We start from the raw sequence: 13,108 nt of genomic DNA, 5'->3' as shown, positions 1-13,108 counted from the left end.
ATCATATTTTACTTTCATATGTTAAAGTATTTTCTTTTTGTCCAGACATTATTATTCTTTCTCTGTGTATTTTATTTTTCCATGTATTTTAGAATCTCTGCCTATTCTATAGAGGAAGGTGATTTTTGTTGCTTCTGCTTTAATCTATTAGTCAGAAGGAATTCTTTCTTTGAATAAGGGAGGGGGTAAACCTCAAAGTTTTTTTTTCCCCCCCACACTCCTCAATGATTGGCAGCTTCGGGAGCCAATAGCGGCGAGCGCAAGTGACAAAGGAACAGCCCAATCAGCATCAAGATCCGTGGGGTGGTTGGGGCGGGGGGGAGGAGGCTTACGTTCTAGTCATTTGCATGGTGTCCTGCCATTGGTGGGGGGGGGTGGGGGGGGGTGGGGGTGTTGCGGCGATGACGTGTTCTGGAGCCAGTGATTGGTTTTAAAAGAGCCAGCCGGCGCTGAGTCACTCTCACGAGGCTCAGCGCTGCCATTGACACCCCCTCTGCAGTAACCGAGTCCATCAGACCCAGCAGCTCCAGCTCCCAGCTCCTCTCGTTTGCGGCATTGCGGATCGGAGCGGAGTGCAGTTGAAGCAGGACATTGACAGTCAGCGCGCAGCCTGTGCCATCGCCATCCCTCTGCATTGAACACATCCAAAATCCCACACAAGAGAGAGGGAGAGAGAGAGAGAGGGAGAGGAGGAGGAGGAGAGGAGGGGGGCGGGAGGGCAATAATAAAATTGACCAAGCAACAAGCAAGACAATGCCCAGGGAGTTAACGCGGAACCCAATGCAGAAAATCTGGATCCCTTACAAGGATGAACGACCGGCATTGCCACCCCGACGTGAGTCCATTCTAGGCATAGTGATCTTTTTTTTTGAATTGGTTTGAACCAGTGGGTGAGATTTAGACAAAGCCACGATTCTCTCGGCTCTGAATAGCAATCGAGTCTCGGAATGTCACTGATATATTTCTAACGTGTCTCTCTCTGTAGCCGAATGTTGTATGTGAGCCGCTTGTCGCTTTCCCCTTTTTTTTTGTTAATATCTCCCGCTCTTTTATATATATATATATATATATCACACTGAACTGCTTTATCGTTCTAGGAGCCTAATCTTTCCAGACATTTTTTTTAAAACAGTTTTTTTTTAATTGACAATAAGCTCTTTGAAGTACACGTGATTGCTTGTGGGAACCGCTCAGAAGCCGGGTTATTTAAGGACACTGGAGTATCAATGAAACAGTGTACACATTGTTACGCCTTTTTTTTAAAAAAAATACAACCAACCTGCATTTAATTGATGATTAAATTCCCCTTTTTTTCTCCACTCACTCTATAAATCAGATCAGCATTACGTTTGAACTAAGGTTGATGGACACACATGTGGCTATGTAACTATCGTACATACAGATACAAACCTCACATTTAAACTAATTCCTTCGGCAGGTGGCTATATTCATTTGTATGCAGACTTTATTTGTAAAAGCAAAACAAAAAAAAAACTGCGGATGCTGGAAATCTAGAACGAAAACAAAAATACCTGGAAAAGCTCAGCAGGTCTGACAGCGTCTGCGTAGAGGGAGATACAGTTAACGTTTCGAGTCCGAGTTCTGATGGAGAGACATAGGGACTCGAAACGTCAACTGTATCTCCCTCTCCGCAGACGCTGTCTGACCTGCTGAGCGTTTCCAGGTATTTTTGCTCTTGTTCTTTTTAACGTGTCGACTGAAATGGGAAACCTCACTTTTAAAATGAGCCTGGTCCGGAAAAGGTGGGTTACCAGGTGTTAAAATGCTTCTAGATGATTTCGCGTCTATTTTTCAGATGTAGGTCAAGTGCCTGGGCTGTAACATTGCTCAAGATTAGCCCCGTAATAGATTTCGGATGTAGCCGAGTTACCGGGAAACAGTTCTTTACAGTTTCACTGTAACTGACTTGAAGTTGAACTAGTGAGAGAGAGAGAGAGAGTGAGGGGAGAGGGAGAGCTGTCTATCGCTTTGCTGCCTCTAGTTTCCTTCTGGCCATGCAGTCAGTAGGAGTTAACAGTCGTTATCATTCTGCTCCCCACCGTTTACCGGTTACTCTCGCTCCTATTGAATGCCTTTATATCCCAACCGAACTTAAATTCAGGTACTTAATTCACCTCCCCAGTATATCTCCATTATGAGCTTAGGGTGTGCTCAAGAATTATCATGTCCTTTTTACCCTGGGTTATAAGCTTGGCTGAAAACCTTCAAACTTAAATCTGTGGAACTTGTTAAGCCTGAAAGTGTGTGTGTGTGTGTGTGTGTGAGAGAGAGAGAGAGCTTGTGTCAGTGTCTCAGTGAAGAAGGATCCGCAGCCACTCTGTTTGGAAAGGGTCAATGCCCTTTCTTCCAGCTCTCAAACACGGTTAACGGACCGGATACAAGTGGGTTCCCACCCAGGGCGAGCGCAGGATTCTTTAACATTAGGCGCTACTTTGGCAACTGGAGCGGATTTTTTTTTTGCCTCCCCATCCTTTTTGAACTCGGGTTGAAGTTTTGCTGCAGAAATGGCCGGTTTACAGCTGGAGGGGGTGGGGGGGTCAACTTGTGAAACTTAACAAGTGAAAGCTGCAGCTGAGACAGTGGCTGTCGCTATGGCAACGCAAAACTTCAGCTGCTGAATTTGAGACCAACTAACTTTGTTCCTCATTTGGATTTGGGCTGAGTGCCGGTGAAGAGGAATCGGACTGCGGAAGATGGAATGATTCCCGGGGAGAGTGGGGAAAAAAAAGGAAGACTTGCATTTACATAGCGCCTTTCGCGACCTCAGGACCTGCCCAACGCGATTGAGGATTTCCTTCGGCCTGTTTGATCATGTGTTGGGATTAAGTGTGCGAATTTGCAACATTAGTTTTGCAAGGCAAAGCCGATCTGTTTTCTTTGAACAAGGCAAAAAAAAGCTTTGCCTTCAGTGATCTTGTTTTGCAATTTAAACTACGCTGGTGACAGTTAAAATGGACGTTGTCGCAACGTGGATCTGTAAGCAACACGTTTTTATAAAGTCTCGCCTAAATGTGTATCATCTGTGGATCTCCGTTTTGTGCATTTGGCATTGGGACTTTCTTCAATCTCTCTGCAAGGCAATTGGCCCCTGTGCCTCGGGGCTAATGAATGATGTAGCATTCCAATACACAACTCCACTGGTCTTCATCTTGAGAGAGCTTTACAGATAACTGCAGTCTTCCAAACTCTTACTACTGTCAAAATGCGATTAGCTCTTTGGGGCTACCTTCCCCTTTCCTATAGCTTGAATGGCCTTGACTCCTCAGACTTGCAGTCCACTTTTATTCACAGAACATCACATTTCTGCCTAATAAGTTTCCCTCCTCCTGAAAGCAAAAGTTTTGCTTTTCCCCAGTGGCCACATTTGATATTGTGAAGCCTTCATTGTTTGCAGCCCTCACTCTTTCCATAAAGCACCATCTCACTGTTTCTTTTTGTCTGAATTTCATTCTGCTTTTGGTGAGAAAAGATTGTAATTTTTATGTTGCTGGACTGTGTGCCATCCCCAGAGTATTTAAGACCAATATTTTGGAACAAGGACAAACATTAAGCCCACAGCTTCACAAAGGTGGATAATGAAGATTCTTCTAGGTTTTTTTTGTGTGTAATGCTACAACCTGCTCCTCGTCCTTGTTCATCGCTTCTCGGATTGCCCCGGCCTTCAGCTAGATACTGCTTTGATCCAGGAGCTATCGTGCCATTTCTGTAGGATGGCTTTTATCATCCCCATGCCTTCCACCATGCTTGTGGGTTCGAGCCAATGGATGACCATTCATTTCTGCTTGTGTTGCCAGCCTCTGCACTACGTTTTGAGAAGTTTTGCACCAACCGTTTCTATAATTAAGGTAACAGTTAAAACTATAAATAGGGCATCCCCAAGCAGGTCCTGCAATCCTCTAGTCAGACAGCATGGAACTTTAAGTGTGCTATGTGGTCAGGTCTTTTTTTTTAAGTTTGAGTGTGAGATAGTGTATCACATGAGCCTTAACTCTCTTTCTCCCCCTGCTTTTCTGATTTTTCCTTTTTTTTTAAGTTTTACATCCTCCCTTTCCTAAACACAAGTCACTTGTATGAGCGGTTTTGCTGATGGAAGGATATTTTCTTAGCTGACTGGGTTTAAAGATCAATTAAATGTGTTTATTTTCTCTGCTTAAACTAGCTGAGTGCAGTCTGAACAGATTGTTAACATATTCTGTCATTATTGCCACACGGTTCATGCCCAGTGTCCTGATGGGAGTCGTGCACTGTACCTTGGAGTGATGCCACTGGCTGATGTGTAATGTTGATACTACATGCTAACACCTTACTCTTTTATTTTAGTTTGTAGCTTTGGTGTTTAATATAGTTTAATTCTGAGATTTCCAAATCTTATGAATTAGCCTCTGAAATGCAGTGTCACCAAGTCGGTTGGACAAACACTAGTGAGTGCACATCCCAGCCCCTCCCACTATTGTGAGCTGTACAAGCTGTTGAGAGGCTACTCAGACTGAGCTAGCACTCGGTGTTTGATCTTTTTAAACACCCTCTCTATCTGGTGTGCTTGGGCAAGGAATCTAACCTCAGTTAGTTTAAGCACAAAAAGGTCTTTAATCTTAATTGACCCTGCTTTAATTAATGTAAAGCAAAACCGTGTTGAGACTGTTTCCTTAATACCACAAACTCAAAGAAGTTGGGTGCAGTTCTGGGTTGCTGAGGATAAAGCTAAACAGCCCACTTGTTAGTTTTTTGCATGCCATGAGCATTTACTGTATTCACATCTTGCATTATAGCTTGCAGCTGCTCTCTTACAGTTAAAGAACAACGTAACTCATCAATTCTTTTCCTTGAACAACCCAAAAGGTCCAATTTGTGGTTGTGTAGAGTTACAGTTACTTTCCAGCTAAAGTGATCAGCGAGCGCTTGAAATGTGTCAGCAATCTTTGTTGATGAAGAAAAAACTCAGTCTGAAGTATTGTGAATTGTTGGCTTATCCTTGCATTCTCAGCACTGAATCCTAGAGCCTGTAGATGTGGGAATTTCAAATTTACTCAAGGTGAATACATGCCAGCACTGGAAACTTCAGGGTCACTGCTCATTAATACAGTTCAAGAGCAGTTTATTGATGTTTTTGTGCTTGAGGGACCACTATTACATTAAAACTCATTGCAATGTCCAGATGGAATTCTTACGCAATGTTTTGTATTTACACACATTAAAGCACTGAACAGGAAATAGGCCAGCTGGCCCATGAAGTGTGTGCCATGCTGCCGAGGTGAAACTTGTACACGTTATGCGGCCCACCCCTGACCTGGTCAACCATGGGATTGGCAAAACAGTGGAGCTGTGGTGGGTGGCAGAGACTTGACTCAAATTCCTCCCTGACTTCCCAAAAGGCAAACAAGCAATTTCTAGGACATTTGTGACTGGGAGATGCATCCTCCATTACCCCACCTGCTGCCTTATCTGTAGTGATGTCAACCACAATCGGGAGCTTCTCCATCTCCTTCTTGAATATCTGCAGTGAAGCAACGTTCTTTGCACTGGCTGACAATTTTTCTGCATTCATTGATGACTCTCTGAGTTAGTGACTGCTGCACTGCAGCTCTCTGCTCTTGGAATGATGCCACGTAGTTGCAGGCTGTTGTGTGATGGCATTACTTGCATTTGATTTAACAGTATCATTAATCTGTCTCGTGTTCTTAATCATTTGGATCAATACGAACCAGAAGTTCTGAGCTTTGGTTTGGAATGAATGTAATGGTGGATATGGATTCAATAGTAACCTTCAAAAGGGAATTAGATAAATATCTGAAAATAGGGGAAATCAGTCAAGGAAATGGAAAAAGGGTGGGAGTGGCTAGATTACTCTTCAAGAGAATCAGTGTAGACTCAATGGGTTGAATGGCCCTCTGTGTTGTCATATTCTCTGATTCCGTAAGCATTAACTGGAATAATTGAGAGAACTTTAGCTAATGGGGTTGCCCTATCTCTCCATTAACATGTCTTTGTAGAGTGGTTGGGTTATCGAGAGGGACCTGGTTAGTTAGAGGTTGCAGTCCTAGGTTCCCTGTCCAAACTTGGATGGTGTCAGCAAAGAAATCTGTTGTAAAATTGGACTTTACCCATGGAAGAGCATCAGAGATAATATGCTACGAAACATTACAAAAAAAAAGAATCACAACTCTGAGAAAAAATATGGTGACCACAGTTTGAAAATGTTTCATAGAACCAGCTTACTTATGAGTTACTAGAATTGGATTCAAGTTAACCATGGAAAAGAAGCTCCTTGTTTGTGTGGGAAGTGGTATCTGGGTGGACTGAAAGGCTATCTCTAGCCATTTGCAGAGGCACACAGCTTTCCTTGTCCTTCTACTTTCTCGTCTATTTTATTTATTGACTTCATAGACCATTGGTGTATCTTCAGAATTTCTCAAACCAATAATTGAAATTTGCCTCAGATTTTCACCAGTTAGGAATTGACCATCATTATACTATTTGTTGCTTATGAAATTCTAAAGCTATGGTCGGGAAAATTTATGAACATTTGATCTCCCCTTGGTGAAACTTTGTGCATGATGAAACTAATTAGAATTCAATGTTAATATGCTATGTTAATTTAACCAATTGTTTTTTTTAAATAGAGGTTGAAGTTTCCTGCTTAGGTTGGCTTGATTTCCCCTGAGGATATTGGGTCATTGTAACAGCCCAGATGGGTCCAGTTGTAATGCACATTTGAGTAGAATTCATTTATATTCTAGGTTACATAAATGCTCTTTTTGACCTGATTTTGTAATTTAAGAACATCCTAATATCTTAAGCGTACAAATACAATGGGAGGTTGTTTTTAGATGGATTCCAAGAAAGAAATTCCAATTGAATTTGTAAACGTTTCTGGATAAACATTGCTTGTTGAATCTGTGGCTGAGGCTTTCCTATGTTGGAAAGTAGCTATGCTCCTTTTCACTCCTTGGTCAGAAGATTTTGAATCTTGGCACATACCGTGTATTGCATTGAGCTTCTTATGGGATTTTGGCTTATGTTCTAGATTCTGTGCACCAATTATCAGCTTAATTAAAGATGTATGGCACATGCTGACTGCAAGACCTGAGTGAAATTTATGTACTTGATCTCCAAAATTGTGCGTGCCAAGTAAGACATTGTGTATTGTTAAATTAATTTGTTTTCTGTGGTCATGGTTGCAATAATATATCAAAATTTGCGTGCTCCAGCTTCTGCTTTAGTCACAGCATTCTGCTGTTGATCATATGATATATGTGGGTGTTTTAGTTGTAACCAAGTTGGGCCATAAATTAACTCCTAGATTACCACAAAAATGCCCTAGTTTAATGTATAATTCCAGTTGGGCTTTAGAGGGTGGGGTTGGAAAGCTTCTCATTTAGGTATGACTTAAAGATCCAGGTGTTCTAGTTTCCAATTATGTTGCCAGGCCAGTTTTCCTTTTAATTCCAATGGAGTTGCAAGTGTGGGTTGAGGAATTTCTCCCTCTGCATACCTTTTTTATAATTGTTGATTAGTTCAATCTTGAATATTACAAGGCTTTCTGCCAACATTTTACTGTCTAAATTTATGCATCATTTCAGATTATTGATATCCTCTGGGGGAGTTAGTTACGTGCCTGAGCTGAGTGTGGAACCTTGTTAGGGCAGGTAGTTCAAGTGCCTTGTTCAGACTGGCATCTTTGGGCCTGATCTAACTAAGTGCATAGGGTATGAATGGGTTAAAAACCAGGCCATTTGTGCCTATTTTAATCTCCATGTCTGAGGTAAAGTCATACAAAAGCTGATGGTGTCTGTCCTAGATATAATATCCATGTTGTCCTAGATACAAGGGCATTTTCTTATGTGGTTAGTGATAATCCTTTTAATTCCAAAGTAGCGTGAATGCAACAGATCTATTACAATACAGTTTTAGCTCCTGTGGGTTTTGTGGGTATTTCATTTCTGGATTATTCAAACTGTGAATGAAGCTAAGAATTTAGCTAAATATGCTCCTTGCAGTTTGTCAATTATACTCTCCTAAATAGATTTATTCCATGTTGATCAACTTCATTCTTTCAGTGAGTAGGGTGTACACTTTCCATTCAGTGGAAAGCGTGAAGCTATTGTGTGGCTTTTTCTGGTTGGGTGTGCTGTCATTATGTTGATTCCAACTATATCACACCAGACATTTGGTTTGTATTGCCATAAAGCATGAATAATGTCGAAATAGTCACGAGAGGCAAGCACACTTTTTAAAAGGTAAATATTGTAACCTGTCAAACAACCCTGGGGACTTCTCAATCTTTTCATGTCTTGTAACTTAACAAAACTTGTAGACATTGAGGATGAAAGGTTGTACATCTGTTGACATGCAGCATCTTCATTACTTTTAATCCACTAAGTGTTTTTTTTTGGATACACGTTAAGTTGCACCTCTCCAACCATAATTAAAGAAGCTCAACTCTGCATTTGATCTCCAATTCCTGTAATCAACCAACCCTTCCTTCCTCTTGTGTGAAAAACCAATAAAGTATATCTGTTTACTTGAATGTAACGTGAAAATATTTTGATCCAAAGCCTCTATTTTTAGGATTCAGGTCAATGGCATGTCTACGAGACTTGAGTGCATGGTATTTATTTGAAAAGCTGGCTTGTATTCAGCATTGTTCATGCAGGTTACCACTAGTTGTATCGATTTGGCTGCCTGTGGTTTTTTAAAAACAATTCTGTGCTGTATGCTGATGGTGCCATACTGGGAGAATCGGGAGATGGAGACACATTTAGTTTTCACTTGCGCCTTGTTAGCTGATAGAAACTTAAACAGGAGGGAATCTCGTCAAACTTGTATTTGTTTTAACCGCAGAGCTTTTCAGTCTATATGATCAGAATGAATAAGCTGATAAAAATTAATTGGTGGGAGTTTCTTGCCCTTCTTATACTCACCACTCCCTGTCGCCATGTTTTGGAATATCACCTGCTGTTTGTGGTTCCTTGCAATCACCGTACATTCCTGTGTGCTGCTACATAGCTGGGACGTGTAAATTTGAAAGCTGCGTGGGAGAATAATGCATGACTCCAGTCCTTTGTGGAAAATGACGTTGGCCTTACTTGTGTAATTGAATTTTACATCTACATTTTTTAATGCATTTTGTTTTCTCTCTTGAATAGCATCTGTACCACACCTCACCAATTCCCCCACTGTGATTGTGATGGTGGGATTACCAGCCCGAGGAAAGACCTATATTGCTAAGAAACTGACTCGCTACCTCAATTGGATTGGAGCCCCAACGAAAGGCAAGTATACCACCCAGGCAAAAATATCACTGAAGGTAAGGGTGGTGCCCAAGAATTGAATTACACAATTGAGTTGTCATAGAGTAATAGTCATTTAGGTTAGTCAGCAGTCACGTGCAGTTGCAAGGAACTGCTGAGAGACTATGACAATTGAACGCAATGCAGCATTCATTGTGCGATTTTTATCTCTTGCTATTATAAGAACTTCCAGGTAAACCTCTAATGCTTGAGTGGTAGGGGGAGGTTGAGGTGTCTTTCTTTCGTTTTAATAAAGACCTTTATTTGAGGAGGTAGATATCTCCAATGGTATGTTGGGGTGATTGGCGGAAGGAAGAAAAGTTTTACTGCTAATGTAGGAGGTATCCTTTTTACTTGATAGACATTTACACCATTGCTTAATCTAAAATTTCTATCCCCACTTAAGCAACGTAACCTGGGAATTGGTGCAGAAATTGTTCTAGTGATGACTCAAGTGGGATGCCATTAGAGTCATTATGGCACAGCAGGGGGCCATTCTGCACATCAAGCCCATGCTGGTAAACATCAGGAAGTGATAGTGAGAGAGATTCATACTTGGGAAGAATTTGATGCTGCAAAGTAAATGCTGAGCTCAAGTTAACTTTGTCTACCTGAACTATGTGGCTAGGCATGAAATATATTTTTTAAAAAACACATCTTGTTGACTTGGTAATTAGCAATGAGGTGAGTGCAAAATACAGGTTGAAAAAGCAGTTATAAAATCTTTAACTCTATTTGCAATGTGCCACACTAATAATATCCTTTCCCCACTTTATGCATAGTATTTAATGTTGGAGAGTACCGTCGAGAGGCTGTTAAATGGTACCGATCTTATGACTTTTTTCGCCACGACAATGAAGATGCAATGAAGATTAGAAAGTGAGTGGCTTTGGCGCATGTATTTTAACTCCTAAATATATCTGCAAGTATTGTTTAATTTCTCTGTTATTCTGTTTTATTATTCTATAATGTGTCAAAGAAGGTTTAAACTCTTCTGTAAATACCAGTCTGATTTAAGATGTTGGAAAGCTTTATAAAAAATAAACTTGTGTTGTCCTCAGCAAATTGTCTGCTAAAGGGATACTGTTTAATTCTTCTTTACCTGCCTCCAACCCATCAAAAAAAAACTGTGGGCACTGTATAGCCTGACTTTGACCCATACAAAAACCCACCCACTTGCACAGTGTTAATAGAATGAACAGAATCGTCAAGGCTCATTCTGCTTTGTTGATCTGTTTTGATGTAATAGAGGAGCATAAAAGCTCTATCCTACCATGGATGGCAGAGCCCTAGATCCAAGTACAGAAAAGCATACTGATGAATGAACCGATGAAGCATGTCGTAGATTTGGCTGGCTATCCAGGTGATGCAAAATCAAAATTTAGAAAGCCAAGAGCTGATCCAGACTTTGTAATGCAGGTTACATGAATATCAGTGGAATTGTTTAAAATGCAATGTTCTAACCTTAAATTGCTTGAACATTGCAAATAATCAGCAACTTTTTGTCTCCTTCACTTAGAGATGCAGTGCTCTGCATGTCTTGCGTTTTCATGCTCAACTCTGACTGACTATTTATTCTTCAATATTTGAAGGAAGGAGTAGGTTTAGCTACTCTTAATCTTCAGGGTAAGTTGTACTTGCAGCAGCTCAATAAACTGTACCTTGAGTACATCCTGAACTTTCTGGTTTGACTGTACTTGGATTTAAGGAAACTGGTTTGAACCAATACATTCCATTAATATTCATGTTCATGGCATTGCATTGTGAGCATTATTGGACGGGAAGGAAACCAGTGCATTAAAGACTGCCTACAGCAGTTTAATTATCGTAGTTCCTAATTTAATAAACGCAAAGGTGTTCTAACATTGTAAATGACTCATGAGGAACAATTCTATTGTAATTCAGGAAGCTGTGGGCAATCTCAACTTGTGTGCTAAACCAGTCATTCTGATGTCTCCTTATTTCTTTCCCCAGGCAGTGTGCCTTAGCAGCCTTAAGAGATGCAAAATCTTACCTTACTGAGGAAGGTGGCCAGATTGCGGTAAGTGCCCTTTCCATAACAAATCAACTAGGCAAGCTGCTTTTTGTAGTGGAATGATCTCTGCCAAGGTTTCTCGCCTGTCCAACAGTACCATGCACCATCACTGGACTCCTTTAATTGAGTCAGTCCGAGGGGTCCCCTTGGATTTTATTTCCTTACTCTGACCTACAGAGAGGAACAACTCGAGTACTTGTTTTCTGGGATGTGTAATGCTGCATAAGGTGCCATGTAGTGATGGCTTAAATTACAAGAGGTGGGCACCCCTAGGGCTTGGAACTTGACCATTTATTTGGGTCATGTAATGAACAGCTGAGGCTACCTTGGCAGAATAACATCCACGCGGTGTACAGTTATAATTGGTTCTTATTTTGATGGATTAACATTTCATATCTATTCAACTAGAGTTTTATATTTATGCTATATTTTCAATGGTAAATTGTGTTAACTATCATAACAGGAATGAAATAGACACTACTTTAGAGCTGATACAATGAAAACACTTGAATTCCAATTACCCTTAAGCTGATAAGAATACTGTTGTTTTGAGGAAATGATGAAGCATAATGTAAATTAAACACTTGTGACTTGAGCTTCTCTTATTTTGTTCAGGTTTTTGATGCTACAAATACCACCAGGGAGAGGAGGGAGATAATCCTCAACTTTGCCAAAGAAAACAGATGGAAGGTCAGTATAGTCTTGAGACAACTACAAAATTACTGCTATTAACACATTCTGCTATCTTACCTTTATCCCACTGTCAGCACCTTCTTTAGCCTTTAACACTACCATTAACATTCCTTTTTGTCTTGTGTCCTTGACATCTTTGTCAAATTTCTCCTGAGCTCCCACCTATCCCAGACCTCCTCTTTTGCTGCACCCCCTCTTAGAGTGTAAAATCCATCCCATTTCTTCTTCTCTTTAGCTCAGAAGACTCATACGGACTCAAACTTTAGCTCTGTTTCTCCCTCCACAGATGCTGCCAGACCTGCTGAGTTTTTCCAGCATTTTCCGTTTTTCTTTCATACTTCCAGCATCTGCAGTATTTTGCTTTTATCAGAAATTACTGTTGTGTTACTGGATTTTTCTTGAGGTCAACCACCAGAAGCTCTTCATTCTTCTTTGAACCAAGAGGTTGGCACAGTGACCTGTGTTATAATGTTGACTGACTTATCCTTGGCCAGAGATGGGGTACCCCCCCGCAACTTTGGACCTTGAACTGTATAGCTCTTTCCTTGGGCTTGCGATGAAGATATATGCTGCAAATTACAATGCAATGTGTAGACCACAGAGAGGTCTGATTTAGAGTGAAGCTCCCATTCTTCTCGCCAATGGGATTTATTTTCCTTTTCTTACCAATGTATGAAAATCAGTATTCTGAGTATAAAATTAGCCTCTCAGCACTTTCTACTGTGGGTCTGAATGTTTCCATTTCCCACATCATCTATCCACGTGGCAGATGACAAGACTGAGGTTTAGACACGCATTTCGGATTTGTGCTCTGTCTTGTTAAGAAATATCTTTGAAGATACCTCAGAAGACTTTTGAACATTACATCAACCTAAAAGTTATAATTTAGGTTCTCATACAGAGTTATTAAAAATGCTCTCTTTCACTTGCAGGTGTTTTTTGTGGAATCTGTTTGTGATGATCCAAGTGTGGTGGCTGCAAATATTATGGTGAGTGGGGGAAATTATGTATTCATCCCAGTAGTGATTAATTCAATGTTGGGTGTACTTTGTGAGAAAATTGGTTTTAA

At 40.7% G+C, this 13,108-nt stretch overlaps 1 protein-coding gene across 1 annotated transcript in view; it reads left to right on the top strand.

Moving 5' to 3' along the window:
- The first annotated feature begins 462 nt into the window (after window positions 1-462).
- The window catches only part of pfkfb3 (6-phosphofructo-2-kinase/fructose-2,6-biphosphatase 3), a 33,454-nt gene continuing 20,808 nt past the window's right edge, over window positions 463-13,108 (top strand). The window contains exons 1-6 of the mRNA XM_078535595.1: window positions 463-835; window positions 9,168-9,293; window positions 10,094-10,190; window positions 11,286-11,352; window positions 11,962-12,036; window positions 12,972-13,028. Of these exons, the coding sequence (XP_078391721.1) occupies window positions 754-835; window positions 9,168-9,293; window positions 10,094-10,190; window positions 11,286-11,352; window positions 11,962-12,036; window positions 12,972-13,028 (504 nt within the window). The 5' untranslated portion in view covers window positions 463-753. The remainder of the gene's footprint in view (window positions 836-9,167; window positions 9,294-10,093; window positions 10,191-11,285; window positions 11,353-11,961; window positions 12,037-12,971; window positions 13,029-13,108) is intronic.

This window comes from Cetorhinus maximus, unplaced genomic scaffold, assembly GCF_964194155.1.
Source record: "Cetorhinus maximus unplaced genomic scaffold, sCetMax3.hap1.1 HAP1_SCAFFOLD_549, whole genome shotgun sequence".
NCBI lineage: Eukaryota > Metazoa > Chordata > Chondrichthyes > Lamniformes > Cetorhinidae > Cetorhinus > Cetorhinus maximus.
This window is presented reverse-complemented; position numbering and strand designations above follow the sequence as displayed.